The following is a 23,246-nucleotide window of genomic DNA, read 5'->3' as shown; positions in this document are numbered from 1 at the left end:
CCTACTGTGGATCCAAAATTTTGACCCCTTTACGCAGTGAATAAGTCCGATCCAATGCATCGAAAAGTGAAAACAGTGGTGGAGGAACTAGAAAAATGATTGGACGTGTACTGGATGCACTAAACAACTTGGCTAATATCGACGACCACTGGGGCTTTCAGCTTTCCCTGGAGCAAAAATCGAGTTCCATCCTTGCTCGCCCGAGGAAAATATATGCTGCCTGGATCTCTCCTAGCATCACCCTTGGGCATCAGATCGCCGTACCAAGCTTGTTTCTCGGTGAAAGAATTTCCGGACCGTATGGTCGGGGCGTAGGCGAATGGAATCTTGAGTTCGTTTTCCCCATTGAACCAAATGCCTCCGTCGTCATCAACTAGTGGGATCCTTCCCATTGCGGAAGAATAGACGTTAATGCGGTTTCGGCGAGTTGGTATGCCGGGTGAGAGATCGTAAAAGGGGCGCTTCAACCAGGATTCATCCATATCATGCCCTAACTCTCGCTTGGTGCTTGATGCACGAGTTGCACCACTATCTGGAATCAAAAGAAGAGCAGGGTTGCACGATACAGGCACAGGGATGTCATGCAGGCGAGGGGGTTCAAGACCAGTGTTGAAAATCCAAGTCCTGAAATTTTGCACGCGATATTGAGCCATCCATTTGTGTGAACCTGTTGACCAGACGAACGCACAGTTTCTGTCGTAAGCGCCAACATATCGGCTCCCTGGAGAGAATCGAACTGTGTAGCATTGAGGGATGGATAGATCGGAGTGAGATTGGGTAGACTGAGCAGGGGAGGGGGTGGAAGGAGATGCAAGGAGTTGAACGGATGGCTCGCCTGAAAAACGTAAGAGTGCCATGTTCTCGTACCAAGCCTGGCGGAGATTTTGTGGGACTCGTATGATGAAAGATCCATCGTTCGACACCGCAGTTACAGCAGGGAAACAACCACTGGGGAGGGTGCCGAGCTTCGCCACACTTGTTCCAGGACCGAGAATAGTGATGTTTCCATCAGTATCCTCAGCGGCAATCTGACAGTTTCCACCACAGATAAACTCGATCCAAACCGGAGGCTTGGGAGGATTGCATTGGAATCGAGAAATTATGCGCTGTTGGTCGATGTCGGCAACCTCAATGACCCCGTTTCCAAAGCCAAGGGCGACATGAGAACCATTTTGGGAGATTGCTGCACAGGTTACGATTCCGTTGAGAACATCATGTTCGGCGAACTCGGCTTCGTAGTTAGTTTTTTCCAGGCCATATTTATTGAACTTCTTTGGCAGTTCAGTCAGTTTTGCCTTCATGACCTCTTGAGCCACACGTGCATCCTCACTCAAAGGAATAAAACCACCGGAAAACTCGCCGGATACAGTGAAGACTCGAACGGGATCTGAGAGATTGCCATAGAGTTCATAGAGGCATGATGACGACGGAGTGAATGGAAGGCCTGATCGATAAACATGCCAAGGATCGGCGTCGGAACCCAACCTCCATATAAGATTGAGCATCTCCTGTACCAGCGCCATTGATTTGTGGTTCTGCAACGCAAAGAATGATGTCATATAATTGAAATACGTGAAACACGATTAATTTAGAACCCACATGTGCACTCAAATTCCATTCCTTCAATAAATGAAATGTCCCTAACACACCCCGTCTGCCCGGGAGCCATGAGAAGAATGAGAGTAAGTTATTTGAAAGTAATCGTTCAAATTCTCTTTGCAATTCATTAGATTCTTGTGAAACGAGCAGCGAAGGGTCCAAGTGAGAAAACAAGTGCTCGAGCACATTTTTGACAACTCTAGGTGTCTGCTTGCTCTGAAAGAGCTCCCACTTCCTTCTGTCTCCCAAAGGGAGTTCGGTGGGGATGCCAAACTCATTCTTCTTCATGACATCATTGACAAATCGAAGAAGTCGTAATCCAATGCTATACCCCTTGACATCATGAATAAAGAATACTTCATCTTGTTTCTCACCGATAGGATCTCCTGTAATGAACTCCTTTGCCGTTGCGTGGTAGAACTTGACAGTCTGCTCATTGTCTGAGGAAAGATCAACTATCGAGCTAATGGGTTTTAGTATTGAGTGCACTTCATCTTCAGCAATTTCTAGGAGTTGCGATATGTCGTTAGTGCCAAGATCACTCCAGGTTGCGGTAACAAGTATCCCAACTACTTCGCGATAGGTCTTGGCCACATGTGGACGGACACTGGATGAATTCGGCATGTAGGCTCGTCGCATGATTCGCAAGTACTCCGACTTCAGATCCATAGGTACTTCGATAAGATTACGAAAATATTCGAACTCCGATTTAAGAGTCGAACCGCAGTACCGAATCTGAACCTTCGCATCACGTATTCGGGTTGAAGCCATGATAGGCAATCCACGGCAACCTCTCGCAAAGACATCAAGATCTTCGTCAGATGGTTTCCACAGGGAGTTTTCGATAAATTTGTGAAATCCTTCGTCCACCATGCAACGGATGGTGTGGAAAGTGTCCCATTCAATCTGATCCACATCTTCAAAGGGGACCATAAGACCCTGATCTCGCACTCTGGTCCAAGCCGAAAGGACTGTGAACTCCGGCCGGCAGCTAACAAGTACAGCAAAGGGCGAGGGCAGCTCGCGAAGTAGAAGCACGAGCTCCATCAGGGAGTCAAGTTCCTCGGGACCCCCGCACTCATCCAAGCCATCCAAGATGATAGAAAAGCGTTGGCTACCTTCAGACAACGCTCCCTCAAGACCATTCATCGGTTCAATGACCAGGGTCCGCATCTGCTTCTCCAGAGAAAGCTTCAGAAACAATCTCATGTCTGGCCGCCGAAGGCATTTGACGAGTGACACTTTGAAGTCTGCACTGAAGAGCGCAAGTTGGCGTGCAAGGGTACAAGGGAACAACTCCAAAGAATCGAGGCCTGTTCCCTTTTGGTTTTTGTCCCAGAAGAATGAGGCTGCGAGAGCGCTTTCCCCCTCAAGCATAGATGCAATGCTCATACTTATCGCCGTCTTCCCGGTACCGGGGGATCCGCGTAGCCAGACAAATCGGTTCTTGGCATCTTTCAGATGTCCGAGAATCGATTCCCGTATGTTGTCCCGTGTGCTTGGAAGGCATTCTGACTTGCTTTTCACGTAAGTGTGCTCGGCCGCGACTTCCCCAAGCCGTTTAAGTTCAGCTAAAAGGAAGGGTTGATGAAAGACCCCAAGAATGAGCTTGGAAACGTACATTGCACCGATGCTTCGATTGTACGAAGCAGCGTTAAAGTAGTTGCCTGAGTCTGTTGGCACGCAATCAGTCAGTGTGTAGGGCACTTGAACACCTCCATAATGGAAACGAACCGAGAAGTTGTTAATGGCATCATTTATACACGTCTTCACATCGCTTATCCTCGTGGCGATTTCGGTTGCTAAGATCGTCCTCTTCACGGGACCTTGATTATTGAGTGCATTAACCTCTTTTATTTGTGCTTCCAGGGCCCTGTCAACAGGAATATCGAATCAAACGCGTGGCAAAGGAGGCAGGTGGACGTACGAGTGAAACCCCCTGACGAAAAAAATCACTTCATCGGGTATACGGTCAGTCGACAGCGCGAGTGGCTGCAAAATGGTGTCGTAGGCTTTTCGGATGTCATCGTCCAATCCTTTAAGACTTTCGTCGTTTCCACCGACAGTCTGTCCAAATCATATCACAAACATTGGGAGTGAACAAAGTATCCTCACCGACCCCGGAAACGGAAAGATGATCTCACCTCGTAGACATCGAGCCACTTCAAAAGCAAGTTCGGGATTGCATCAAGATTCGGAATCGGAGCAAATTTGAGGGCGGAAGTCGCATTTTGGAGAATGAGTCTAATAACGCCGATGATTACATCCTGTCGATCACTGCCTGAGCTGGTCGATGGTGTGATCGCGTGTTCCGATAAGGGGGGCACGTTAATACCCTCGCGTTCCAATTGTGCATGAACGCTCAGGCCATTGTCATGTGTGGCATACGAGCCAGATGTTTCATGAGAATTATCAATATTTCCCCCACGGGCGAGGGGAAATGAAGGAAGTACTGCATCATTAGCGGACAGCTGGAGGGGCGTGTCTGGCCTGGATTGTTCAACGAGATTGGGGGCACTAGGCCTGCTGCGATGAGGGCTCAATTTCCTACGGGCACTTCCGACTAGACGACGCATAAACGATTCCGATTTCTTCGAATCTCTGTCAATGGAAAGCACGGCCTGGACGGTCACTGTGGGCTCAAGATAAGACTCCGTCGGCAACCCGTGTCGATCGCTGTGAGTGTTGTCGTGATCTCGGGGTATCTGCGCATCAGTGATATTGATCTGGGGAACACGAGGCGACTCGTAGGAAGTCGAGGGGCCCGGGAGCGGCGGTTGTAAAGATGAGTCGGGAGCGGAATGATTTCCTTTGTTACGTTGGGGGATGATTTTGAACGGAATTTTCCCAGACATTGCACTGGCGTAGTGGGAAATAGGGGATGCCCGTGTGGAGGAGTGAACGAGAAACAGCTCAGTCGCCACGCGCACATGATGCGTATGAACCCAAGGAATGAATTATTTGAAGGGGGCAGTACCAGCTCAGATTGGAAATTGCAACGATGGAAATTCTTACTTGCCCAGATAAGGGCAGTAATTCGGAGGTGGCTTGAAATTGAAGGTAGGCCGCAGCTATGTGAACCCGCACACAGCAAGCTTGGCATTATCATTGGAAGAGACGGCGATGAAGCAAGCAGTAAATATAACACAGAGGCCGTGCAGCCGAGCGAGTGGCAGCTGGGCCAAGTAGGGTCTCGCGCGTCGGCATGAATGTGTTTCGGTTAAACCCGCCATGGAAGCTCAGAGTCAACGCAACCATTCCATGTCCCAATGCGTCTTGGGAGAACACCACTGTGTTGTCCCTGTTACACAGTATGCAAGGCTGTTTTGCGAGCGAGGAGAAAGTCCTTCCCAGTAACGAGCTAGATGACCATGTGTCTCACCCCATTGCATCATTCATCCCCTGGGATTCATATTTGGCCCGAACACGGGCTCCTAGTGACGATATGATCGCCCTTCAAGATTTTCTTTGCTCACTTTTAGATCAGAGCAATTGCCAATCGCGGGAGTCCCTGTTGTTTGAGCAAGACATGACGACGCGCCGGTACGCATATCATGCCCATATCGGCTATCCGATATGATACCCTTTTTCCATGTGTTTCGTGTTTCACTGTTGATTGCCTTCCACATGTAGCGCTGTCGCGTATCTCATTTTCTTATCACTTTTGTCTGATATCCGTGTTATTACTTTAACTACTTATACCGCTGTGCGGTTACAATATCAAGTTAGTTGTTCCCCGTTATCCGAGTGTCCCCGCTGAGAGCTACATAACAACAGTCCCTCAACCCCGTCATGGTTAGCGCCAATCAAACAATGTTTCTGTCCAATCGTCCTACTATTCATACATTCTGGAACCATGAACTGATTGAGCATGGTTATCGCGCTTGCTGGCAATCTCATCGTCGATCCATAGCATTTTTGGCCACCCCAAGTAATGGTCACTCTGCTGAATCTGTTCTCGGCTCTGACACTGCTTTCCAATGGAGTGGCACAGTTGCCAGTGATTTACTCGAAGCGTCCACTTATTCAACAACCCTTCGTTCATCCTTCGGGTTAACACCTGGATCATTTGCTCATCGGTAAGGATTCAGCGAATGAGCTGTTGGGGGTCGATAATTCGTCCTAGGGCGTACTCTTCGTTCTTACTGAAGTCACACATTTGCTCTGGGAATGCTGTCTCAAGTGCAGTAATTTCTCTTCAGGTATCCTGGGCGCTGTTCGCTGAGTGGGCATTCACAGTCTGGTCGTGAACTTCGGATGAGGGGGTTTGATTGGAGTTTTATTCGGCGACATGTTCACTCCACGCAATTTATAGCGACGGGACAAAATATCCCACCAGAGTCGGGGCAGCCCTGGTTGTGAGACTATATTAGATTTGCGTTTCGGACCTTCCGATAGGCTGCAAGCGTCGGTGATGCAATATCAAGGGCTTCGCGTGTTAAATTTTCTCAGGCTTGTGATCGAAAGGTATATCGTATTTTTTTCCCATATTTCTGTGAGCAAGAGCGTGCCCGGGCCCTCAATCAGGCATTTTCACACCAGTGGCGACGACTCACGTCTGGACTGGCCTCATAAGGTGCGGACGCTTTCATCTGGCTTGGAGCCAGGCCGGAAGCAAACTTAGGATTGCATGAAGATTCGGAATCGGGACGGACTTAAGTGCGGAAGCTGCGTAGCGCCGATGATTACTTCTTTCGATCACTGCCTGAGCTGGCTGATGGCATTATCGTGGGTGGCATATGAGCTGGATGTTCTACAAGAATTGTCAATACCTCTCTCAGGGGCGAGGGAAAATAAGGGAGGCGCCACATCACTAGCGGACCTTGGGAGTATCAGGCTTGCTGCGATCAGGCCTCAGTTTCCTACGTGCTCTCCCAAATACACAAGCCATAAAAGATTCAGATTTCTTTTTTCTAGACATCGCGCTAGCGTATGTAATAATGGGGAAGGATGCCCGGTGGAAGAGTGAACGGAAGACAGTTCGATCACCTGCGCATGACGCATATGAAATGCTTCTGTAGAAAGAAGCTGAAGGCGGAGGGTTTACTGCACTGCACCAGTGAGTGGACAAGTCTCGTCCAATTTACTTTGGTCAAGAATTGCAACGTCCGAAGCTCTGCCCAGCGTCTTGATATGGTCCCCCCCGCTCTGCAGGCCCCCACTACGCGCACTCCTTTTGGGCAGCGTTAGGATTCTCTCTGGATTCCATGTCAGTCGCTGCTCAAGTGGCCTCCTTGAATTAAAAGAAGAATCGTTATCGTACGGAGAATGCATAGTGTGAACCGACAAATTTCTATATATACACTTTTCTTTTTCGAAAAAGTTCATGTCTATGGGTTGCTTCGGCATCGAAGCGGAATAATTATGTCTGAATACCCACATGCATCCAGATCATGAACGGTTTGACTCGGATGCAATGCTGCCACGAATTTCGGAGGTCCCATTTTCGTGGTCTCTCTCAGCTCCTCTGCTATCACTCACTTCCTTCAGAACTCTCTTTGATATAAACACAACCAGCAAACCGTCGACAACCTAATGGATAACACTCTTTGGAACTTCCCTGACGAAACATTGCATAACGGTAACAGCGTTACGCCCGGCTACACAATATCTGGTAAGCGAGTGAAATCCACAATATTAACGCGTCATCTTGCCTCAACGTCTCACTCTCCATTTTACGGTCCCGACGACGCCATAGATGTTGGCCATCCGGAGGAAGCTGACATCCACCAAGCTATCAGAGGTGCCTAAGTACCTAAGCCTAGGGATGCCGCGGTTCGGTTCGGAGGGCGCAACCGAAGGTCCCAAATCGCAAACGCGATAACAGGTTCGCTCACACTCTGGTGCAGTTTGAGGATGATTGCATTCGAATCTGGGTTATGACCAATTCGGTTCGGCTCCAAACCGAACCACGGCATCCCTACCTAAGCCCTCTCCGACTCAACGTTTTATCATGGTCTCATTGCATCAAATGCTCTTAGATACACCCTCAAGGATATTTAAAGCCGAATTCACCGAAATAGAGACGCCTCGAACCCTTCAATCTCTTGCGCCACAATCCAGCAGTACGCGTCAAAATCGCAAAATAGACGAGTAGAATTGGTGCCAATCTATGTTCCCTGTTTGTTTGTTTTTTCAAGGGAAAAAATGGAACCCCGATGCGATCCCGCGCTCTCCTTCGCGAGAAATAAACCTCAGCGAATCCACATTCACCAAAGGTGAATCAACTCTACCCAGCTTTTCGGCCTACTTATGCAGTTATCACTTCCCGCATTCACATCAGACGATTTTATCTCAGTTTCAGCGAGAAAGTCCGAAGAAGATGCTCGCGGTGAATCTACTTCTCACCTCCGATACCCCGATTACCTCAGGAGCTAATATACCATTAGAGAATATCGCCACTATCTCGGTAGAGGACTATGAAGAAGCGGGTCTTGGAGCAATTGCGGCCCCTGGTAGGACTCGACCTCCAATTGTGTTGAAGATGCCCATACCTGTGTCATTCCATAGGAAAGCATTGGGGTCGAAATAGATCTCGGTACGGAGCTCGTCGGAGATCACGTCTTTCAGTCTTGGAATGTATGTTTTTGATGATTCCTCCGTATCTATTCTGAGAAATCCAAAACCCGCAGTACACATCGATGTAATCTGCGTGGTAAGCGCAAATCTGATCTTCTGTCTTGGCCAGCTCCTCTCACTGACAATCATTCTAGATTCTTGACGACCCTGATATCACTTCTCACGATCTCCTCCGACTCGTGATGGTCAACAAAACCTTTCGTTTATTCCTTCTTCGCCCATCGAGTTCGTTCATTTGGAAGAATGTCAGGGATCACCTTCCAATCAAGACTCCTAATCCCCATCCAAGTTTGACGGAGCACACCTGGGCGCAGTTCCTGTATCGTCCAAAGGCTTGCGAAGCGAGTTTTTCCGATAACCCACTATAGTGTCCCAGATCACGTTGTTGCTGACATTTTCGATCAGTGCTGCTCGAAAATTCTCGAGCCGTTGATGGGTGATATATGCTACGCGCAACTATTTGTCACCTGTAGAGACGTGAGTTGTCAGTTTAGCGATTGCAGACACGCTCACCATTCGGCTGAATCCCAGTGTGCGGCAATAAATAGATCCAAGCGGTAGGTGTATACCTGGAGAAACAATTGATCAATTTGTACTTGTTGATTCGTCTAGTGCCATGATGCTAGTGAAGCCACGCCGCGCAAGGAAATTGCAACGATACCTGCTTCCGCACGTGGAAATCCAATATCTTCGTAGTACGACGAACAACTCTGTCCGTCTCCGAATAGACATTAGACCGACTGTGTATATTTTCCTAGGGATACTTGAGCTGGATAGGCTCACCGTTACAACTGAAACGATGTGTCACTTTTATTGCTTCCCTGCCCTAAGGAAGTTCAATGAATTGAGGATGCAATATGGCAACCGTGGTGCAGGCTTTGACGCATATATTGCAGAAAATATTGGGAAATATACGAAAATCCACGAGGTATGTGACACTGAACTAAGCTTAAATTCAATGAATTAACGGCAGTCTTTGCGCTTTTGTGACTAAGGGAGCGGGAGGGTTTCATGAATGGATGGACACAGTTAGGTTAGCGAGGCAAGAAGCCAGCGCCGCAATGGACACCAAGTAAGCCCTCACGGTTCAATCGGTGCTTTGGGGGATTTGTCATTCTATGTCCCGTTCTGTGTAGACTTCGCATCTGGTGTAAGAAGAACAACTGGTCTGTTCGATATGCCCGGGGGTATATCTCCAAGACGCGGGAATTCAGGTATCACGTCGATGAACATTTTTGTCCCATGGATGACCAAAGTAAGCATCACCGCCCGTTCTTTCCCCAGACATCGAAGACTTCGGGGGGGCTGACAAGGACTCTTAAGCCTGGGTGGATTTTGGCAGACGTCACATGGGGAATCTCCGCGCCCACCACATCGAAAGGCTACAAAAACTTGATGAAATCAAGGTGTTCGAATGCGACTGTGATAACTCAAGAACATTCACACCTTCGGGCCTTAGGAACCACTGGTATGAAAAGTCAGTCCATTCCGTGACCTTGGACGAGTTGGTGCGCTGTGCTGACGGGAATTGATGACATGTTCACAGACACTACCAATACTCGTGAGCTTCAAGCGCCTCTTGTCTCTGTTGCATTCGTTTTACTCTGGTGTTTTCTTCTTCGTTATGTACTGCACACTCCTGAGTAATATAGACTTCTGATGTCCAGGAATTGTTAATTGACAGGCAGACTCAAGCCGAGAACACTGCGTTCATGAAACCGTCGATTGAGGGCGGTAGTAGCGATTCTCCAGTAAACGGGAATAAGTCGGTCACAATACAAATGCATTTTAAAGTGAGCGCGAATCGTAGCCGCTTATCTGATAGCAATACATGTATAGGCATTTGTCGAACGATAGCTGCATACGTATGAGAACAATCATGCGTATGGATAGCGCGAAGTTGTGGATGGCGAACCTCTGTTCGCGCCAGCCCGCAGCCTCAGACTTTCCAAATCCTTCATCATTCCGCTCAGTCTATGGCTAACACCACTTGCTGATAGTCGGTCCTTGAGCTCGTGGACGTGCAAGTTGACACCCTCCATCCCACGTGCCAAACTCATTCGATTCAGATTTGCCCATGAGGGAAGGTCCAGGGTTGCAACTCCAATATTGGAATTAACAGGATCAGAAACTGTCTCGCCGCTTAATCCGGTGCCCAGGTCCCACGCACGCTCCAGTTGCCCGCTCCAGTCGCTTCTCATTGCTAAGTAGGGCCGAATGAGTGCAGGATCGATACGGCCGAGGTAGTTCTCCCTGATGTATGTCCTGAGAATCTCCGGACGGACCAGGAAAACGTTGCCTAGTTGTCGAAGGAACTCAAAGCGTTCAGTGAGCAAAGGAAAGTTGAACGAAGCGATGGAATCCTGGTATGATTTCAAATCCCTGTTATGCAGCGCGAAGAAGTGAGTATGCTAAGAAGCAGGCGGAGGGAATCTGATACTTTGCGAGCATGAGACCACCAGTTGCGCTGACCGGGAATTTCTTCATGTGATCAAGCAGCAAGCTATAAGAATGAATGTCATGACGATTTACGGAGTTTAGAGTGACGAGGGAAAGGACTTACGTGTGAAATCCAACACCAATTTCCGTTAAAAAGCCTTCAAGGTTTTTTCCGCTCATATTTTCCCGAGCTGCATCACGCACTTTCTCGAGAGTATCGCAGCAAAGTTCGCACGGTTCAGTGTTGACACGCGCAAACGATAGGTCATCATTCTTGGGTTTAAAGTCTGTTTTCTTCTGCTTGGATAATGAATTCGAAAGATATGCCTGAATGACTGTGCAGTATTCAGTTGGAAGTGCAACTCGCAGAAGGCTGGCAGATCGTACCGTCTGTGAGCTTCCGCACCAGACTAGCAGCAGCCCCTTCCGCTCTGCTAACGGTTTGGTTGTTGTAAACCATCATTTCCCTGCCAAGAGGAAATTGGGTCACGCCAGCAAGCTTACGCAACGTCGTGCTTACCGCCTCAAGGTCACGCTAGTCGCAGTGTGAGACAGGGGCAACAAAGCAATGCCAACGTATTGCTGCCAAAGATGCACAATCATATCTGCTTGTTTGAGAGTTGCCAGGGAAATAAGACGCGGTTCTGTGTTTGATGGAATTGCTGCGAGCTCGGCATTGGCACTGGGTGTGGTTCAGTCCGCGGGATAGAAAGAAATATGGACAGTACCCACGCGTTGATTGCCACTTCAACGTAGCCTTTAATTAAAGCATCAGCGAGCACTTTCATAAGAGCGAAAGCATTCTTCGGACTGTGGAACGGGGTGAGCGACGACGTTGTGTACTATAGATCCACTCACATGTCAGTGATAATGCTAAGCTCCACGCATCTTCCGACAGCCTCGGCGTGCCATTTGAGAACAGTTTCGGCAAGATCCACGCTTAATCTTCCATCTTCTTCCGTTGCTGATTTGGAAGTGGCGTCTTCATCTACTTTGCCATTGTTGGCATCGGTATCAGGTTCGGTCAAAGCATTAGTAGAGCTGGGGCTAGAGACTGCGCCCCTCCATTGACGCCCGATGTTGTTAAGGAAGGCGGCAGAAGCAGACGAGGCTGTTGCTGCCGTTCCGGAACCACCGAACCGATCAAGAAGCTTCATTGAACTTGACGCTACACTGGATGCGACGGTACTTGCGCCCGACCCAGTGAGCGGAAAAGATGAGCCACTGGCGCTGGCTGACTGAGAGCTCTTAACAATGGAAATGAGTCATCGCGTCGTTGAGCTTACATGCCATTTCGAAAACTTGTCCAACAAGCCTGCGCCGGACGCTGCACCAAAGTACAGCTCGTTGAGGTTCTTGCTCTCTCTTTCGATGTATTTGGTCCCTTCGATATAGGGAACGAAAAGCTCCTCCATAGCCGTATCGAGTAGACTTGGGATGGACAGAGTCCCAGCACCGCCACTAAGCAAATGAGCCGCTCCACTCGATGAGTTCGCTGACCCCGTTTGAGGGATTCCGCTTGGTGAAGTTGGTAGATCCGAATCTATTGTCATTCCTCTGCCAACATTTTGTATTAAAGTGGATGCCAAAGCAGAGAAATCGTAAGTTGACTTCAGGTCTTCGATCAATTTGGAAGTGCTCGAGTGGCAAAGGTGCAATGCGCGCAAGTAGGCTAGATTAGACAAAGATCGCGACTTATTGAGTAAGAGCTCAATATACTGCTGAATCTGATTGGTCACGGTGACATTGAGTACTTTCAGCTCACTGTCACCATTATAGTACTCACACACTGAGCAAACACCCTTTGCAAGAAAACACCCATGACCAGAACAGGATGCGGGAACACGGCCTGTACGATTTCATTCTCTTGCCCAACAGTAAATCTTATCTCATTAAAGAGATCCACAAGAACCTTAGAGGACTTGGGCATAGGGTGTGACGGGGTCGGTAGGGTAGCCCATCTGGCAGCCACCCATCAGTAATCCATACGCAATGGGATTTCAAACTCACAGTTCACTGTCATCTTGCGTGTCTACTTCTTCCAGCATTTTTGATTTGCTGATGAAAAAATCGTGCTGATTAACATATATCTGAACGCAAGAAGCCCGCCGTTAAACTCCAGCAGTGTTTGGGCACAGTGCTAGGTGATTGAAATGCACATCAAAGAGAAGCACGGAGTTTCGAAGATTGACAACGTACGCCCATCATTTTTGGGTCACCCTTACGGTAGGATTTGTCGAAGAGCTTGAGCATATCCTTTTCGAAGAGTTCGCAATACTTTTCAATGCGTTTTCGGGTCTGGGTGATTCAGGGGAAATGAGTTTTCATTGTAAATGAGAAAGAGGCCACGCCACCTGCTCTGCATTTGGTAAATCGACTTCGCGAGCTAGAATACTCAGCCGTCTGAGTATAACGGCAACTTTCTGGCGGCCAGCTTTGCCTCCGTCTCGGCGCATTACATCCAACTTCAGTCGGCTCGAGGTTGTATAATCGTTCTCTTCCCCCGGCAGTGACGAGAATTGATGGTAGTACGAGATGAGATCGTGCGTAGCATGTGCCCGCTCACGTGAAGCGTGAAGCGTTTCTAGAGTCTCCCCAGTCCGGACGGCTGACTTCCCGACAAGTGATATCTTGGAGTGCATGCTATTGAATGATTTGTTTACAGCCTGGAGCAGTCGTGAAATGCTTGTCAGTTTTATTGGAGGCGTGTCCTAGGATTATCAAGATATCTACCTCAAAACCTGAGTTGAGTTCACTAATTTTGCGCGAAAAACCTCTTTCGGCATCACGCACGCTGACCTCTAAAGCATCTTTCTTCTTCTGGACGTCTTCCCGGATAGCTAGGAGATTGTCCACAGCAGACTCGAAGGTACGAATGAATGGCGCTGGGTCAAACGCTGGCGAGAGCAGAATGAGAATTTACATGTGCAAGAATATGTCCGAGTTTCTTACACCCTGTGTCCTCTTTTGACTGCTGTATAAGCTTGTCAGATATTGACGTAATGAATTCCTGCAGATCGAAGCCTTCCTGCGCAACACGGTGAGTGACACTGCGGCAAGACAGTTCCAAACATCGTGCCTTAAATGCACTTAAAGTCAAAAGTCCCTGCACGGAGGGGTCGAGGGCAAATATCCCAGCGCTGGGATGTGCCATTGGTGATCGGAGCCGGTTGTCAGGCGTGTGGCTGTGCCGGTTTTTTTTTTAGCGTCAATTGCGTTGGCCAATTGTGGCTCTTCAATCCATGGCTCAGCTCGATGTCATCCTTCAGCACCAGCTTTCGACGGATGAGAGGGCGGTCGCTAACGTTCTCATCGTTGTTTCGCAATTGACGCCGTCTCATCTGAGCTCGCCTCGACTTCTAGTTGCACGTATTCATTCACTTCTCCAAAAGCCAGTTTATCCTGGCGCAAGATGGGCAGGCTTCTGCCTTGCGTATAGAGTCGCGTCTTTGAGCTCCGAGGTACTCACAGAAAATGCCAAATCATGGATTTCATCTGCATTGCCTGCGTTGTCGGTAGGCACGTGTCGCAGTCCTTGCATATCTGCCTAACTTGGCCTTTTCGAAAATTAGAGGGATGAACCACCACCAGTGCACATCGAGGCGATGCGGCTACTGCACCTGATTTTTACGTCGGCCCTCGACATGCCCGAGTTTCACCGTCAGGTGGTCACCCCCAACCTCCAGAAATTCAGCATCGCATTGTTACAACTTGCAGAGAACTTGAACACACCTAATAGAGTTATGGTGCGCGGTTATCCTCGGTTCTGCGCTCTGTGTTGACAAGATTTAGGTCTTCGCGTTCCGAATTTTGACGCATATGGTCTCATCGTTCCCCGCGGCGCATGTGTCACTGACCCCTCGACTTACTAAACTTGCCCTGTTTCGGCTAAGTCGGATTGACGGTCAGCTGCACAACAGCGAATCGCTGTTGGCTTCTTCGTCCGCTATCCTTCTTTCTGCACTGCATATCCCTGGTGGCAAAGCTCGTTCCGTCCTGTTGTGGCGAAAAACTCTTGAGGATACATTAAATAGTATCATTGTGTGCGTCGAAAAATTGAGGACAGCTTTCAAAGTTGAGGCAAAAATAGAAGGTAAGGGACTCAATCGTCTTGGATGTGGACGCTTATCTTGTGATCGCATAGCACCGTTGCCTTCATCCCCGGGACTCGAGCTCCCTACTATCCCGGAAGATGCGTCCCCGGCCCTGGTGATCCCTCTGGTTATTGATAGACTTCGTTCCCTTGTTTCACTGTTGGTCAAACTTCTGAGGTCCTTCTCCCTCTGCTATTTTCGGGATGCATGCTCAAACTTCAATCACATTGCAGTGCGACATCGTCCCGCCCATTAGTTTTACCCCTTGGCCCGATTGCTTCGGTAGTGGACAGGTTGTTAAGCGTCACCACTATGGACCCTCATTCAGTAGGTTCCACCACTCATCTTTAGATATCTTTGACGATATAATTTTATTGGCCCACAACGAAGGATCCACATGTTTTTGTTGACCCGTTACGCCGCTCGATGGAGGTGTCTGCTATTCCTTCGCTCCTGGAAATTGGCTGTGATCTATATATTGCTCTAATCAACAGGTAACGGAACTTCCTCTCGTTATAGAAATTCGACTATAATACTGCCTTATTTAGCACCTCACATCATGTAACCCCGTACATCCCAAAAATTTCCTCCCTGATAGCCTGGCATCTTGAGCAGGATTATCCACCGTGCGTTCATATTAGGGTTGCTTAGCATTCTCTGCTAGACTGATCAAATACATTAAGGACCACCCGGCTTGCACTTCTTCGAGCGGTTTCCATCTCTCTATCTGTTCCGTCCCACATGCACCCGATAGCACACACTCCGTATCTGCCTGGTCGCTTCATCCGCGCTTTACTCGTCCCTATGCTGAAGATCCTTCCCAGTCGCTCAGGGGCTGATGTCTCCCCGCCAAAACCGACTGATGACTATATTCAAGCTAATGGTTCTAAAGGGAACAAGAAAGATAAAGGCGGAACGTTCGAAGGTGATGAACTTCTGAGACCAGGGGCTGTGGGCTCCAAGTGCCTGAATCCTGATGTTCAGGTGTGGCAGGAAGTCCTAGTGTCCCTCGATGGTGGGCCATTAATTAATCCTCATTTTTCGTTAGCTTAATTTTTCGATACAGCGCTCAAACCCCTTCTTCTGATCCCATCTTCAACGTCCTCAGCCATTAAAACTACTTCTGGCCAATCCCCACCCTCATTCGCACCCCTCCAGTCCATTACACTTCGAATATTAACCTCCCTTCTATTAAGTTTGCCGCACCACTCGCATGCCCTCCCCCACCGCCAACAGCTCCATACTGTTCTCGATAAGATAACACAGACTTGCGAGGACGTCATTCTTCGAGATGGGGGTACTGGAGGGGACGAATGGCTGAGGAAGAACCTCAGCATCTTGATCAGGTCTACTGCTAACGCCGCTGCTCACGACCATCGGCAGGTATTTCCTGTCTTTTTTGTTGAAGTCGTGCCATTACTAACTCCGGTTTTTTCAGTCTTCTCTTGTGTCACTAAATCTCCTTCTACACCCTCGTGTCCCCCTCACTTGGGCCTTCCACCTACGTGGTCCTCCTCCTTATCTTCCGCGAGGACTATCAAGGACATTTTGCTCTTCAGAGAAAGCAAGGAAGAACGGGAAGTGAGATTAAGTTTGGGCATATCCTTGGCTGCCGATGAGAAGATGGAAGACACAGTGGAAGGGGCCGCTACCACCGACCAAATTATTCCTGTTTCCCTCGTTCCAAAACCTCTGTGGCATTCGTCTGAGGATGCTACGTATAACGTATTGCACCGATCGATCATTTCGCCCACAATTGAGGAAGATTCTATACTGAATGCTCCAAACATTCCTCGCCCTTGGTCCCCTTCAGTGCCTCAGCCGTTGGTCACTACTGCGGCTCCCGTCTCCATAACGGCACCCACAACCTCCAACCACAATGGCCAAATCCCATTGCTCCCAGAGACAGGCATGGCTGCGATTGAAACAGCACCTAATGTCCCCATCTCACCACGCTCGACTCAGAATGTCTTTCCCGAGGTGTGGACACCCCCGCGACCAGTTCATTCGGACGATTCATCCATGGTTGAAGACGGTCAAACCATCAAAGAGCAAAGGTATAATATGCTTCCTGCACCGGATGGTGAAGACGACGACGAAGTCGGCTCACTGCCGGAAATCATCATGGGTTCTGATGAAGAGTAATAATGCTCTAGTCTACACTCGATACGCAAACATCTATTTGATACGATTTATGCTGTTGTGGGACTACATACTGAAGCTGAGCCTAAGTTACGAATCGATCAGCGCGGGAACCTGCTAGATCGAGTGCGTGAATTCAGCATCGAGCAATCCAGAACGAGGTCACCATCGTAGCTGTCCCAATTTATTCATGGAGCAGAATTTTGTCGAAAAACTTCAAGCGAGCTTACAATTGGACGCCATCACAGCATACAGCTACCTCACTGCAAAAAGTGTTCCTTGGTTCATTCGATATAGGAAGACACTGCAACCCGATGAGACCTGCGCTTGAGAGACCAAGATACCTCTGGAGTATGTCAATCATAGCAGGATGGTCGTGGGAAATGGCCTTCCTGCAGCACCGTCGGCGCTAATCGGACAACTTATCAAGAGAGTATATATTAAGCAGCAATACAAGCTCACCCCCGTGACACAGCGTGCTTTCTCCGCTGGTTTATCGGCACCTCTCTTTTCATGTTGTTGAGTGCCCGAATCCCTCAACTGCATAGCCCTTGCAGCCACCGAGAAGGAAGTAGGAGGGCTTGGGAGAGCCGAGACTAGGTTGCTCGCCCTAAGTGTATCAGAGGGCCGGAGGCTGTCCAAGGGATGTATCCAGTTCGTTTCACGAGAGGTCACCTTTTTACTCGTGACTTTAGCCGGAGAGATTGGCTCGGTTACTGAGTGAGGCGGAGAAGCAGCATAGTGAAGTGTCTCAGGACATAAGCTTCTAGTAGAATCGTGATTAGAATCATATTCAACTTCGTGACTGCCACAGCGGAAGGACTGAGTCGCGGAAGTCAGAGGTGTACGCTCTGCAGGACGGTATGTAGATGTTTGTATTCCCTGAGTCGCGGAGAAATATGTGGGGTTGCCTCTGTGCTCCGTAGAACCTCCTTGTAATTGGTTCGAATCGGAAGGTATAGCCGCTCTATTGGCTATCGATAGGTGATCATGTATTTGATAGTACCGTGAAAAAGCAGTTGGGGTATGTACACCACCAAACTCAGGCTGAAGGATGAGAGGGGTGTCAGGTTCAGAGTGGTGGTGGCCAGAGGAAGTCGCCAATTTGCCAATGGACGCGTTTTGACAAGTCGGAATGCCACGCGTGGTACGCGTAACAGCAGGCCCTGTAAGAGCAAAGAGTAAATAACGAAGGCCAGGGTGAAGCATGATAATAATCAGCGAGATACGACGCGTTCGAGTTGCAACTGATGAAAAACCATCGCGATTGCAGGTCCCGGGTCAAATAAGCATCAACGAAAAACAGCTCGAATGCTCTGGCGCTTATGCGCAAACATAATTCACCGCACCCGGCCTCGCCTGGCCAAGGAGTTCTCCACTTTTGTCTCTGACCCCCGGTGGCCGGGATGGCAAGCGGTCATCGGGATTGAGGTGCACGCACAAATTAGATCTCGAGCCAAGTTATTTTCTCGTCAGTAATTCCCATCTCGATGAAGGTGATCAAGGCGTTTTAACCCAACTCATCAGCATCTAGTAATTCCCAGGACATCTCTCCGAATACCCACGTCTCCTTATTTGATGCTGCTTTTCCCGGGACTTTACCCGTGTGTTATCCTTCGCCCTTCCTGTGCAACACTGTGTTCAAGCCTTGCTTCAGGTTCTCAACAGACGATGTGTAGATCTCGCTGTGCGGACGGCTCTGGCACTAGGCTGTGATATTCATGAACGCTCTTCTTTCGATCGGAAACATTATTTCTATGCCGACCTGCCCAGCGGATATCAAATCACGCAAAAGTATGGTACGTCTAGATTCCCCCGATCTTGCTGCTGAGTCGCAGATTATCAGAGCCCTTCTTAGCTCCACTCGCGCGGAATGGACGCGTTTCCGTGGACGACACCGGTCGTATTGTTCGTATTGAGCAGATACAGCTCGAACAGGTGATCCGTCTTCTCCCCTTTCCACCGATATAGCTGTTCATACACCGCAATTAGGATACAGCGAAGTCCACAAAATCGCCGGGCGCCGAATTTTGGCATATAGATTTGAACCGTGCTGGCGTGGGCCTCATGGAAATTGTATCATTACCTGACATGCGGTTGGTGAATCATGTCCCCCGTTGTGCGTATTATGGCTTGATGCCGTATGCATTGGTGTAGCACTCCTGAAGAAGCTGGAGCATATGTCCGCAGCCTCCAGGCCGTGCTTCGAGCAGTTGGAGCGAGTGACGGGAAGATGGAACAAGTTAGTGGAATTCCTCTCGTTGTCGGCTCCTGCGTGATGATATGTTCAAGGGTTCATTGCGCTGTGATGTCAATGTGTCCATCAATAGGGAAGGGAAACCCTTTGGCACGCGTTGCGAAATCAAAAACTTGAACAGCGTCAAATTCCTCATGTCTGCCATCCGTAGGATGATTATCAAAATTTCTCAGCTGCGTAACTGACTTCGTCATTAGTCTCAGAGGTGCATCGACACATTTCGCTCCTATCTTCCGGCCGCTCCGTCGCTCAAGAAACTCGAGGATTTGATGAAGAACCCGTGGAGACCTACACTCTGCGCAGTAAAGAAGATGCACCAGACTATCGATACATGCCCGACCCTAATCTCCCCCCTCTCATCCTAACGGAGGTTGGGATACGGCTTTCCAAGAGTAGAACCTGTGGTTGACCAAATTATGCTTACAGGGCTATATCAAACAAATCGCAAAATCCATGCCCGAACTTCCGCATGCCATTCGGTCCCGATTGCAATCACAATATGGCATCAGCGCCCGAGACACCGATATTCTGATGTCAATTGAGTCAGGCACCGATGTTGGATTTGACGGTGAACCATCCAAAGGCGGAGCGGTGAGCTACTTTGAGCAGGTAGCAAAACATTGCGACCCTAAAGTGGCAATTAACTGGCGCGTCCCATGTGTATTGTGGGAATTCTGATGTTGACGCGCGTCACATAGGATCACACATGAGCTTGTAGGCCAACTGGTGTTTCGAGACGAACCATTCAGCGCGAACCCAGTCACCGTCACGGCCATGCGCGATGTCCTCTCCTTGTTGAAGAACAAAACGCTCACAGGTGAGTGTTTGTGGACAGTTTCAACATTGATATCATCTCTTTCTCACAGCAATTGGTTTTGTTATATATCAGGCACTTCAGCGAAAACATTGATCCGCCATATTCTCAATACCAAGACGACGAAACCGGTTGCGGTACTCGTGCAAGAGTTATCTCTCCAAGCTTCCTCGCCAGAGTCCCTGGAAAAACTATGTCAAAATGCCATCGATGCCCTCCCTCAGGAATCCGAGGCAGTCCGTAAGGGAAACCAAAGAGTTCTCATGAAACTTGTTGGGCGCGTCATGAAACATAGTCGAGGCACAGCGAACGCCAAGGACGCAGCGGCTGCGTTGAAGCAAATGCTGTCATGATCAAAAATGAAAGGTAAGTCCCCAATAATGCATAGATTTTGCTCTTATCCAATCCAACAAGCAAATTGTCAATTAACGGTATGTCCAACTCAGTATCGTGATCCAATTTGCACCTACGAAGTAGTCTGGAACGAATGAAAATGCACCAACACCAGAAAAGCTAAGGAATGAAGGCTAGAGTCCAGACCATTAAGAATAGGAATAGGAGGGTAAAGAGGGATTGGATTTCGCAATATGTCGAGTGGAGACAACTCTATGAGAAATAATGGACAGACAACGAGTAGGAGAGGACCAGGCGGATAAAGTGACAGCATGAGATAGTAATGATACACGAAAAACACTGGTGCAGAAAGAAAAAAAAAGGGGACGAGAAAATGTCTAGGGCATGCTAAGAGTACCTTTTTAGATACGCCGAGCGTGGAACACCATGATGTGGCCGCGACAGGTACCAATTTCTGAGATACCAGGATCCAATGAGCGCAACAACGATTCCCAATGGTATGCCCAGGCCCAATCCAATTTTTGCGGCAGTGTTCTGGGCTGTCGATTTTCCCTCCTTGCCTGGCCCCCCGCTGCCTGGCCCCCCACTGCCTGGCCCCTCCTCACCTGGGACGTTGGGCGATGGCTGGCCACCAAAGGGCCAAAAGTCCCCATCAGTGGGCATGATGCACGTTAAGGAATCCCCATCAGATACTCGCACAATAGATGATTGAAGATCACAATCCACGACACTGTTCTGATCTGCAACGAAGGGCTCTGGAGTTGGGGTGTTGTCTGTTGAACTGCAATTGGGTCCACGAGACCCAATGAAGGAAGTGTTGTCGAAAAGGACATTATTCTCCACTGTGAAGTTGGTAACAGCACTCATCGCCATGGCATAACCGAACTAATAGGAACATTGTTAGAGGGTAGATTGATATACACTCTTGGACCTCACTTACTCCTCCGGTAAACTGGTTGTTATATACCGAACCACCGAAACTGACGTTCAGCCCGTATCGGTCGCCGAACCAGGTACGTGGGCCCATAGCAATCCCAATTCTGTTCATAAAGCCAACGTCAGCATAATGAGTAGACCAAGCGACCTGATGCGACGAACTTAATGATTACAGTCTCGTTGTTGTCACCCTTGGTTGCTCCCGGTAGCTCGGGAGTAGTGGCGAACCCGCCGCGTATTGTATTGTCTCGCACAATAACGCCAGTGTAAGTCCCCAGAAACGGTTCGTAGTCGACCATGTTCTGGAACCAAAATGTGAGACAGATATGCTCAAAAAAAAGAAAGGCTGGCGCTCAGGAGACTCACGATTCCGCCAAGCAAAGTGTTGGTCTCGACCCATATCGTATTGTTCTCGACGAGCGTTCCAGGACTTCCAAAGATAACAATCCCTCCGTCTGTAGGATTGTTGATCCAGTTCCCATGCACATAACTGTTACGGCAGCTCAAGCTGATACCATCCGCCCATTGCTGTATTAAAGGGTTTCACCTTGATTATGACAAACTGGCTGCTTACATACCTGGAAGGCATCACTGCCACATGGGCCTATAAAAAGAAAAGCAACACAAGTTACATAAATTTGGGCATCAATCAAGAGAAGACGTCTTACCAATGTCATTATACCGTACTGTTGCGTTCATGCAGTCCAGCGCACCCTCCATGACGTGCAGACACGACCACCCTCGGGGATCGAAGGACTTGACGTATTCAATCAGCTGGTCAGAATTTGAACCTCCCATTTCGATGTTTGCACCGCCATTGATGGGGGGTGCACCAAGCCGGGTGCCATTTATCTGCAGAGAAATGCCAAGCAGTCAAGATAAGTGCATGGAATAGTCGCGGACGCCATTCGAATGATGGGCTGCAGGAGGGGAAAACGTACTCTGACATGTCTGAGAATAGTGCCATCGCAATTTTGGCATTGACCTATGGGAAATGATGAATCATTGAATGTATACGTCAGAAACGGCACGAGGTGGAAGAAGGAAAATCCGTTTGAGATCCGTCCTCACCATCTACTGCCGTAGTGTGCCCGACACCATTCGCTACTGGGCCGTTGATGAGAAGTATCGCGCGCAGATCTTCGCCGTCCTCGCCTTCAACAGGCAGCCCAACAGTTGAAATCTCTTGATTAGGGGCAAAAAAGTGAATGGGAGCTTGGATGGTGTAGGTGGTGTTCTGACAAAGCCTGAGGCGATACCCAGGCCCAGATGTGTTAAGAGCAATGTTGAGACGATCAGTTAAAGTGTTCATGGGGTCAGGGCTTATGCAATCTGTGATATTATCATTGCTATTGCCCGGGAGGGGGCATTGATCAGCGATAGTGCCGCCATGAGGATTGGGAGAAAGCACACTCACGGCTGCAGGAGATGCGACCCTAGTTCAGCACGAGGAGCTTTAAATGCGCGAGCACTAAGTGTCAAAACCGTTGAAACAAGAGACAAAAGGGCTAGAGAAAGCATTGTAGCCCTTCTCAACAGACCAAATGAGCGTGAGGAGGGAGGGAACGAGGGAAAGAGAAGAGGGAATGAGTGTTGGGGACTGAAGCGAGGTTGGAATAATTCTAACACTGCGTATGACACGTGATTTAGTTCCTTGGCGCTTAATTCCTTGGCATCCTGGTCCTTTCGAGCTAACGGCTCAAACAAAGACTTCCATTCACATTGAAAGCTCCACCTTATTTCCCTGTTCGACCCTTTTCGCCTTTCCCGTTGCCATCATTTCTGACTCTTTCCTTTTTTGGGCACGCCATCAAGCGTGATTCAGCGGCAAATCGTGGGACGTTCCCGACTCCGAGTTTACACCCCAAACAAACTACACAACATGGGGTAAATATATACGGCGCTAGCGACGACGATGAGTGTTGCAATCAAGACCAATATTGCACAAGGCCAGAATTGAATGAACGAAGGAATGAATAGATGATATCTTTTTCCTGCGATATTTGTGCGGCATAGGCCATAATCTAATCAT

At 48.8% G+C, this 23,246-nt stretch overlaps 9 protein-coding genes across 9 annotated transcripts; 4 read left to right on the top strand and 5 right to left on the bottom strand.

Annotated features, from left to right (window-relative positions):
• Nucleotides 1-2,736: 2,736 nt before the first annotated feature.
• EI90DRAFT_2908735 (uncharacterized protein) lies at nucleotides 2,737-3,222 on the bottom strand (the record flags this gene model as incomplete). Its single annotated transcript, XM_039054343.1, has 1 exon — nucleotides 2,737-3,222. A coding segment is annotated over one exon (486 nt), but the record flags the coding sequence as incomplete, so codon positions are not given.
• EI90DRAFT_2430183 (uncharacterized protein) lies at nucleotides 3,098-4,562 on the bottom strand. Its single transcript, XM_039053016.1, has 5 exons — nucleotides 3,744-4,562; nucleotides 3,527-3,666; nucleotides 3,365-3,472; nucleotides 3,221-3,272; nucleotides 3,098-3,170 (listed from the first exon to the last, which is right to left on the bottom strand). Exons 1-4 carry the CDS (start codon nucleotides 4,452-4,454, stop codon nucleotides 3,254-3,256), a joined length of 978 nt encoding a protein of 325 aa, XP_038920796.1. The 5' UTR covers nucleotides 4,455-4,562; the 3' UTR covers nucleotides 3,098-3,170; nucleotides 3,221-3,253.
• Nucleotides 4,563-7,687: 3,125 nt separating this feature from the next.
• EI90DRAFT_2428944 (uncharacterized protein) lies at nucleotides 7,688-8,670 on the top strand. Its single transcript, XM_039053014.1, has 6 exons — nucleotides 7,688-7,817; nucleotides 7,883-7,930; nucleotides 7,991-8,054; nucleotides 8,110-8,178; nucleotides 8,232-8,254; nucleotides 8,313-8,670. Exons 2-6 carry the CDS (start codon nucleotides 7,922-7,924, stop codon nucleotides 8,544-8,546), a joined length of 399 nt encoding a protein of 132 aa, XP_038920795.1. The 5' UTR covers nucleotides 7,688-7,817; nucleotides 7,883-7,921; the 3' UTR covers nucleotides 8,547-8,670.
• A 365-nt stretch (nucleotides 8,671-9,035) lies between these two features.
• On the top strand, nucleotides 9,036-9,743 carry EI90DRAFT_3013037 (uncharacterized protein; the record flags this gene model as incomplete). The annotated part of the gene is made up of 5 exons (XM_039056625.1): nucleotides 9,036-9,106; nucleotides 9,152-9,250; nucleotides 9,315-9,584; nucleotides 9,638-9,655; nucleotides 9,725-9,743. 5 exons carry the CDS (start codon nucleotides 9,036-9,038, stop codon nucleotides 9,741-9,743), a joined length of 477 nt encoding a protein of 158 aa, XP_038920794.1.
• Nucleotides 9,744-9,943: 200 nt separating this feature from the next.
• EI90DRAFT_3039685 (exocyst complex component Sec10-domain-containing protein) lies at nucleotides 9,944-13,797 on the bottom strand. Its single transcript, XM_039058961.1, has 16 exons — nucleotides 13,697-13,797; nucleotides 13,570-13,645; nucleotides 13,351-13,514; nucleotides 12,972-13,283; nucleotides 12,817-12,915; nucleotides 12,714-12,757; nucleotides 12,628-12,675; nucleotides 12,404-12,578; nucleotides 11,904-12,344; nucleotides 11,476-11,855; nucleotides 11,350-11,427; nucleotides 11,138-11,299; nucleotides 11,005-11,084; nucleotides 10,742-10,952; nucleotides 10,619-10,681; nucleotides 9,944-10,560 (listed from the first exon to the last, which is right to left on the bottom strand). Exons 1-16 carry the CDS (start codon nucleotides 13,769-13,771, stop codon nucleotides 10,056-10,058), a joined length of 2,913 nt encoding a protein of 970 aa, XP_038920793.1. The 5' UTR covers nucleotides 13,772-13,797; the 3' UTR covers nucleotides 9,944-10,055.
• EI90DRAFT_2429854 (uncharacterized protein) lies at nucleotides 13,608-16,443 on the top strand. Its single transcript, XM_039053015.1, has 10 exons — nucleotides 13,608-14,132; nucleotides 14,190-14,363; nucleotides 14,410-14,710; nucleotides 14,762-14,888; nucleotides 14,945-15,038; nucleotides 15,102-15,205; nucleotides 15,260-15,337; nucleotides 15,395-15,726; nucleotides 15,778-16,094; nucleotides 16,150-16,443. The coding sequence occupies exons 1-10, from the start codon at nucleotides 13,860-13,862 to the stop codon at nucleotides 16,294-16,296; spliced, it is 1,947 nt and encodes a 648-aa protein (XP_038920792.1). The 5' UTR covers nucleotides 13,608-13,859; the 3' UTR covers nucleotides 16,297-16,443.
• Nucleotides 16,444-16,839: 396 nt separating this feature from the next.
• EI90DRAFT_3039682 (uncharacterized protein) lies at nucleotides 16,840-17,472 on the bottom strand. The gene is made up of 2 exons (XM_039058960.1): nucleotides 17,316-17,472; nucleotides 16,840-17,262 (listed from the first exon to the last, which is right to left on the bottom strand). Exons 1-2 carry the CDS (start codon nucleotides 17,397-17,399, stop codon nucleotides 17,080-17,082), a joined length of 267 nt encoding a protein of 88 aa, XP_038920791.1. The 5' UTR covers nucleotides 17,400-17,472; the 3' UTR covers nucleotides 16,840-17,079.
• A 692-nt stretch (nucleotides 17,473-18,164) lies between these two features.
• On the top strand, nucleotides 18,165-20,277 carry EI90DRAFT_2908135 (Glutamyl-tRNA-Gln amidotransferase B subunit; the record flags this gene model as incomplete). The annotated part of the gene is made up of 11 exons (XM_039054310.1): nucleotides 18,165-18,324; nucleotides 18,381-18,457; nucleotides 18,511-18,652; nucleotides 18,712-18,791; nucleotides 18,846-18,949; nucleotides 19,011-19,095; nucleotides 19,146-19,257; nucleotides 19,308-19,480; nucleotides 19,537-19,775; nucleotides 19,809-19,927; nucleotides 20,000-20,277. The coding sequence occupies 11 exons, from the start codon at nucleotides 18,165-18,167 to the stop codon at nucleotides 20,275-20,277; spliced, it is 1,569 nt and encodes a 522-aa protein (XP_038920790.1).
• Nucleotides 20,278-20,293: 16 nt separating this feature from the next.
• EI90DRAFT_3279422 (uncharacterized protein) lies at nucleotides 20,294-22,526 on the bottom strand (the record flags this gene model as incomplete). The annotated part of the gene is made up of 8 exons (XM_039066667.1): nucleotides 20,294-21,163; nucleotides 21,219-21,318; nucleotides 21,377-21,516; nucleotides 21,581-21,742; nucleotides 21,793-21,818; nucleotides 21,883-22,066; nucleotides 22,156-22,199; nucleotides 22,286-22,526. 8 exons carry the CDS (start codon nucleotides 22,524-22,526, stop codon nucleotides 20,666-20,668), a joined length of 1,395 nt encoding a protein of 464 aa, XP_038920789.1. The 3' UTR covers nucleotides 20,294-20,665.
• Nucleotides 22,527-23,246: the final 720 nt, after the last annotated feature.

Source organism: Cantharellus anzutake (genome assembly GCF_015039405.1).
Source record: "Cantharellus anzutake strain C23 chromosome Unknown EI90scaffold_7, whole genome shotgun sequence".
Classification (NCBI taxonomy): Eukaryota; Fungi; Basidiomycota; class Agaricomycetes; order Cantharellales; family Hydnaceae; genus Cantharellus; species Cantharellus anzutake.
This window is presented reverse-complemented; position numbering and strand designations above follow the sequence as displayed.

Excerpts from the sequence above, each read along its gene's own strand:
- EI90DRAFT_2430183 (XM_039053016.1), bottom strand. The coding sequence starts at position 4,454 with ATGTCTGGGAAAATTCCGTTCAAAATCATCCCCCAACGTAACAAAGGA. Across the intron at positions 3,667-3,743 it reads AGTGGCTCGATGTCTACGAG|ACTGTCGGTGGAAACGACGA; the intron begins GTGAGATCATCT and ends TGATTTGGACAG. Across the intron at positions 3,473-3,526 it reads TTCGTCAGGGGGTTTCACTC|GGCCCTGGAAGCACAAATAA; the intron begins GTACGTCCACCT and ends TCCTGTTGACAG.
- EI90DRAFT_2428944 (XM_039053014.1), top strand. Across the intron at positions 8,179-8,231 it reads ACGTCTTTCAGTCTTGGAAT|TACACATCGATGTAATCTGC; the intron begins GTATGTTTTTGA and ends CAAAACCCGCAG. Across the intron at positions 8,255-8,312 it reads ACATCGATGTAATCTGCGTG|ATTCTTGACGACCCTGATAT; the intron begins GTAAGCGCAAAT and ends CAATCATTCTAG.
- EI90DRAFT_3039685 (XM_039058961.1), bottom strand. The coding sequence starts at position 13,771 with ATGGCACATCCCAGCGCTGGGATATTTGCCCTCGACCCCTCCGTGCAG. Across the intron at positions 12,579-12,627 it reads ACGCAAGATGACAGTGAACT|ATGGGCTACCCTACCGACCC; the intron begins GTGAGTTTGAAA and ends GGTGGCTGCCAG. Across the intron at positions 11,428-11,475 it reads CTTAGCATTATCACTGACAT|TCCGAAGAATGCTTTCGCTC; the intron begins GTGAGTGGATCT and ends CCCGTTCCACAG.
- EI90DRAFT_2429854 (XM_039053015.1), top strand. The coding sequence starts at position 13,860 with ATGGCTCAGCTCGATGTCATCCTTCAGCACCAGCTTTCGACGGATGAG. Across the intron at positions 14,711-14,761 it reads AGTTGAGGCAAAAATAGAAG|CACCGTTGCCTTCATCCCCG; the intron begins GTAAGGGACTCA and ends GTGATCGCATAG. Across the intron at positions 15,206-15,259 it reads TATATTGCTCTAATCAACAG|CACCTCACATCATGTAACCC; the intron begins GTAACGGAACTT and ends TGCCTTATTTAG.
- EI90DRAFT_3039682 (XM_039058960.1), bottom strand. The coding sequence starts at position 17,399 with ATGCAGTTGAGGGATTCGGGCACTCAACAACATGAAAAGAGAGGTGCC. Across the intron at positions 17,263-17,315 it reads AAGCACGCTGTGTCACGGGG|CGCCGACGGTGCTGCAGGAA; the intron begins GTGAGCTTGTAT and ends TTGTCCGATTAG.